The 6,186-nt window shown below is 38.0% G+C and overlaps 1 protein-coding gene across 1 annotated transcript in view; it reads left to right on the top strand.

Moving 5' to 3' along the window:
* The first annotated feature begins 616 nt into the window (after positions 1-616).
* The window catches only part of LOC113227005 (headcase protein-like), an 86,890-nt gene continuing 81,320 nt past the window's right edge, over positions 617-6,186 (top strand). The window contains exon 1 of the mRNA XM_026459858.1: positions 617-1,274. Coding sequence (XP_026315643.1) covers positions 694-1,274 — 581 coding nt within the window. The 5' untranslated portion in view covers positions 617-693. The remainder of the gene's footprint in view (positions 1,275-6,186) is intronic.

Raw genomic sequence — 6,186 nt, 5'->3', positions numbered from 1 at the left:
TCCCTCCTGTAACAAAATCGAGCAGATGCATAATATTGTACGTACTTACCTGTAGGTGGTTTGTTTATTAATTATGTAGTTTGATTTGATGTGACAGGTAGTGAGTGATACATATCGTCGCATTGTTATGTTTAACGCCTGCAATAAAATTGTAGCATTATTTTTATAAGAATTGTATTTTTAATCATTTTGCATCCAAACATCAAGTCCGTTACACCTACAACTAAGATTGTTACGATTGCTACCATGTAAGCGAAGGCCTTGGCAGGGACAAGTATGCATCATTTATATCGTTCGGAAAATTTCCATAATATTAACATTGTCTTCTTTTCTGTTCTGCAATCGCTCCCGCTCCCGCTCCCGCTTTCGCCAGAAAGTGAAAATTCTGCGGGCACTTTCTCCCCACCCGCGACGACGACGGTCGCATCGGCAGCCCCACCCCTCGCTGCACCCCCGCCCCCGCGCCCGCCGCCGACTGCTGCCGCTGCCGCCGCCACAGCAAGCAAGGTCAGCCCCGCGCGGGTGCAGGCGGGAGGAGAGCGGTGCGGCGCGGAGTGCGGCGACGCGCTGCGCTCTTGAAATTTCGCTTTCGTTCACTCGCGGTTATTAGTCGGCCGCGCGCGCCCCGGCAAGCATGTCTCTTGCGTGACGCGCTCCCTACTCGCGCACGTTCGATTTCGTTAGTCGATCGGCATGGCTCCGCGTCGGCAAGGCACGACCGGCGAACGGGAACAGGAGGAGACCAGAGGGTGCTGCGTACCCGGCGAATGTCTCCGCCCCCGGGAGTCGGTGCGCATTGAAGATGCAGTCCGCGTGATATGCAACAACGACACGTGCGCCGCCGGCCGGTACATGCATCGTGAATGTTTCGAGCAATGGGAAGTTGGCGTCCTCGCTTACCTGAAGTCCTGCGGCCGAGCACGTTCGTGGTCTGAGAGGCAGAGACATCAGAATTTATGGACAAAGAAGGGCTATGACTTGGCGTTCAAGGCTTGCGGCTGCCGGTGCGGCCGAGGGCATTTGAAGAAGGATTTGGATTGGGTGCCGCCGGGCGCGGCTGTGAGAGCTGAAGAAGACAAAAAGCGTCGCCGACGAGCTAGGACGAGCCGCACTCCGGCGGTGGACGGCCGTTCCAGAGCTTTTAGCCTTTCTAGCTCAGGCTCGTGCTCTCCACCTTCCGCGCCCTCAGAGCCTTCTGCCAGTCCGACACATGTTCCTGTTGTCACACCTATTAAGAGGAACTCCAAACCTGAAATAGTATCTGACAGGATCAGGTGAGCAAAATTAATTTTTATTGGAATCCGTTTTAAATATAAAATGATTAAGTCGAACATATCAAATAAGTATTGTGCAATACTATTTTATTACACGATTTTAAGCATCTGACACTGACAAGTCTCTACATGCTATACTGTATACTGTATGTATGTATTAACAGTTAAATGGCAACGAAACACTGAACTGTGCCTACTACGACCACGACTTCTAGAGGTAGGTATAAATACTACTGTGTACTACTAGATCAATTGTAAATTCCAGTTCTAAAGTGTACACAGAAATCAAGTAGGTATGTATCTACGTGTTCACCACGCTGCCTGTTTAAAATCAATTTAAAAGCAAAGGCAGAAACGTATAATACAGCCAGTGGTATCGAACGTTTCTTGTCAGTTGTTTATTATCGGGCCGAATAGCCCGACAATCCACATTATTGGCCGGGACTGGTTTATTTATTTGTGTGGAGTGGAGCTGGTTTGGGAAACCGGCCGGCCGGCATTTTAACCTTGTATTGTTGATAATCCTCTTAAATGCATGTTGACACCCACGGGTAAGCAAAAAATATAGGTACGAAAATAAATGCCAATGACATTATGACGTACTTATAATACTTTTATGACACTTTGATATCAATTTTTTTTAACAAAATTTTCTTATTTTATAAACACATTAAATACCAAGTAGATGGTTATTTACTAAGGTGGCTTAGTATTAAATAGTTTTTAAAGTAATTATTCTAAAATTATGATTTTATAGCGGTTACTTCGATACTTTAGCCACTCAGCATGTTGAGTTTAGTTCTCTTCTATATATTCCGCATCGATCCTTCTTCACCAGATCGGATCGGTGGTTGACCATCTCAATTCAGCTGTATCCTATCTGTCATCAAACTTTCTGCATACGTTCACTTTTTCATTAAATAATATAATAACTTTAGAATAATTCCTTGGTTTTTGTTTTTTACACTGGACAGAATTACGATTGGAATAAGTACGTGTCCGTACAAGGTAGGTAAAAATAAAACACTACAAAATCAACTATTATTTACCATACATACACGTAACTTTTAACAAAGTAAAACTTTGTTGTTTACGAAGAGATATACGGATGTCCTTTGTATTTAAATCGTATTCATGTAGTTATTTTGTACACCCGGCTGAATCACCTTTCAGCCCCATATTTACTGGTATTAAAAATGCATTGTACGACTAGTATTAAGCTTGTTGCGTTTATTTTTAGTCTCTTATTAAATTTCATTCAACATTCAAATGTTTCTTTAATCTTACTGCAGGTGTAGGTTTTGTTTATATTTCTACACTAGATTTTAAAGTAATAATCTCAATTAATTTAAAATTTCTGATGAATAAGTAAAATAATCTCCGTTTTAACATTAACAGCTATAACAATTTCATTAGACAAATATTTGAAACCATAATGAAAATGAAAATATTTTAATTTCAATAAGCAGGAACTAAAATCTTGTGTTTGTGAACCTACTTTTCGATAAGTCATGTCACGTTAACCACGTATATTTATCTATTAAAAAATTCTGCCGTTCACTTCCTACTTCCAGAATAGTTTGACAATACCTAGCCTTGGTTTATTTTGCTAGAAAATCTTCCGTCCAATATTAGTCAATCCGGAACTTTAATTTCCTTGACATTATTTTCAGTTTATCGCATTAATAAAGAATTGCAGACCAAAGTAAAAAAAGAATAGAGGGCATAATAATTATCATGATGTTTATAAAATTAATTAAAACAACAAAGTGCTACCGCTTGTAATGTCGTGCGGCATGTTTGTACCAAAGACGTACCCAAACGTGTCAAAGGACAATCTCCAAAAAGTCACAAACCAAATCGTTTTCTCAAAGGTTTTTCTTCGTGTTTATTTAGTTTTCTCACTATTTGTCGTTTTTAGTCAATAATTATACATATTAAACAGACGAAACTATGAATCAGCGTGGATAATTATCGGATAATTCCTGTCTTACGGACAAAGTTGTCGCGGCCCACTCATCAAATATTGGTAGGTAATTATAGCTTATTAAATTTTGTTTTTTTTGGACATATCAATTTTGTTTTTTTTTAATACTTTTTATTTAAAATTTTTAATCTGATGTAAACAATAGGAATTAAATGTATGTTTTATAGAATAATTTAAATATTTTATGATTTTAACTATGTTATTTTTAAGTGATTATGACAATGATGTGTTCGGCTGTAATTACTAATTAGCTCACAATATGAATAAAGAAATAATTATGAAAATAAAATAAAAAATTAATAATGTCTTGATAAAAAAATTTCGATACCCTGGTATTGTACTTCTAATAAGAACTATCTAATGTTTTATCTTGAAAACACATCCGAGAGAAACTGAAAATACAAGGCTTTCACAATGAAAAAGCTTCAAAATCAACTGGGGCAGTATTTGCGACACAACTGTTAACAGTTTTAATTCCCACGCAAACAGGAAGAGCCAAATTGGCGCAGCCCTAAAAATGCAATTTTGGCTCCATGCATTACCACGGTTCGTTGTGCAGCTGGTTTCCGCTTTCCGTCCGAAAGTGCGTTTTCCCGAAATTGCAGCTGCCCTACCCCTTCCTAAATTGCTGTGGTTTCTTCGCCAAAAAACTCGTTTTACCCTCTTACCGACCGCAAGTGTACTTTTTTTATTTTGAAACTGTGAAATCCAAATACTTTTTTCTCAAATTTCGCTCAACGTTAAGAAACTTAGGGTCATATTCCAGAACTCTACTCAATACTCAAGTCAGGACTTGAGTATTGCAGTAAGCACTAAAAATCATACTCAAGTCCTTGCCATTAGGGTCGTATTTCCAGTGCTTGAAATCATACTCATGTCCGCTCAAAAGATTTGAGTGTCGTAATCTAGAACTCTACTCAATGCTCAAGTCAGGACTTGAGTATGATTCAAAGCACTAGAAATCATACTCAAGTCCTTGCCATTAGGGTCGTATTTCCAGTGCTTGAAATCATACTCAAGTCTGCTCAAATCCTGACTTGAGCATTGAGTAGAGTTCTGGAATACGACCCTAAGATAGTTGTGGATATCAGTCCAGTTACATACGAATTAGTCATTAGAGTTTCTTTTAAATATGATTTTATTTCCAGACTTAGATATGCCGCTATTATAATTTGAAAAACCTACTGAATTTATTTTATTCCAACTTTTAATTAAGACATTTGAAGACGCTAACGAATTCTTTTGACTATGGTTTTGCCATTGTTGTACAATAGGTGATTTTTAATTAAAATGCCTAACCATAGTTTTCGGTAAAATGTAAATTAAGTTAGTAGAGTAGCATTACGTCAGTAACATTTTTCGGTACTTATAAAATTTCATTTTGGTTGTTTCCATATTTTTATTTGCATAAAGTTTTTATTACCTTTTTACCTTTTTTTTATTGTAGTGAGTAAAAAGAATTTTAATTTCAATACTTTAATGCATGTTCAAGGTTATAGGTTAATATTTGAACAGATCACTGAAGAGAGAAAACTGAAGAGGAGTTCGTATTTATTCTAGAATTACACTTTTAAATCATCTTGAATAAATTCTTTAAGACCGTATTAACATTTTTGTATTAGCAGTGTCTACTTTTTTTAAAATAATAGGGGTTAAAGTATGAAATTGCCGATTTGTACTGAAAATCTAAATTGTTTATTTTTTAAATTTTTAACAAATTTATTTAATCAAAATAGTTGCCATTATTATCTATACATTGCTGCCATCTAATGGGAAGGTTAGTAATGCCTTTGCGATAGAACTCCGACGATCTAGACTGCACAAACTGTGTGAAAGCATTTTGTACTGCCTCCTGGGAAGAAAACTTCTTGTCACGTAGATAATTGTCCAAATCACGAAAAAAATGGTAGTCCGTTGGAGCAAGGTCTGGTGAATACGGAGGATGACGAATGGTTTCTAACTGCAGTTCCTGAAGGGTCAAATTGGTTTCTCGTGCTGTGTGAGGTCTCGCGTTGTCGTGGAGCAATAATGGTGAAGATCGATTCATGAGTCGGGGCTGTTTTACTGCTAGTTTTGTCAACATGGTTCGGAGTTCGGCACAATAGACATCTGCCGTTATTGCTTGACCAGATCGGAGAAAACTATAGTGAATAACACCATGCTGAGACCACCAAATAGTTACCATTACCTTTTTATTGGTAAGTTTTGCTTTAGGACACTGTTGTGGCATTTGACCTGGGGTCAGCCATTGCATTTTTCTTTTCCGGTTATCATAAAGAATCCACTTTTCATCACATGTTACAATTCGATCCAATATTCCTTCATTTCTGTACCGGTTCAACAAGGCAACACAAGTTTCAACACGCGTTTCTTTCTGCAGATCAGTCAAATCATGAGGCACCCATTTTTCGTATTTTTTTATTTTATTGATTAAACGCAAGTGAGTCAATGTTGTGGGTAAGGTAACGTTAAACCATGCCGCTAATTGCTGGGTAGTTTGACTAGGATCGGCTTCCACGATCTCTCTTAATTCATCGTTATTCACCTGTGTGGGCGGTCTTCCTCGTGACTCGTTCTTTAAGTCGAAATTTCCATCACGAAAGCGTTTAAACCAAAATCGCACGGTGAGTTCATTAGTAGACCCCTCTCCAAACGCAGCATTGATATTGCGGGCTGTTTCTGCCGCGTTAGTTCCGCGTCGGAACTCGTATTCAAAAAGCACTCGAATTTTCGCAGTATCCATCTTTCTTGTCTAAATTGAATAACAAAAACAATTGAAAGTCGATATTCAAATGTTTCAAATTTAAAAAAAAATCACAGAAACCATTTGAAAAAAGTTTCATTCGAAAACCTCAAACCATGAAGATTCTATGAAAATTCAAAGAACCTATTGCAATAAAACGGCAATTTCATACTTTAACCCCT

This window comes from Hyposmocoma kahamanoa, unplaced genomic scaffold (assembly GCF_003589595.1).
Source record: "Hyposmocoma kahamanoa isolate Upper Pololo Valley unplaced genomic scaffold, ASM358959v1 202, whole genome shotgun sequence".
NCBI lineage: Eukaryota > Metazoa > Arthropoda > Insecta > Lepidoptera > Cosmopterigidae > Hyposmocoma > Hyposmocoma kahamanoa.
This window is presented reverse-complemented; position numbering and strand designations above follow the sequence as displayed.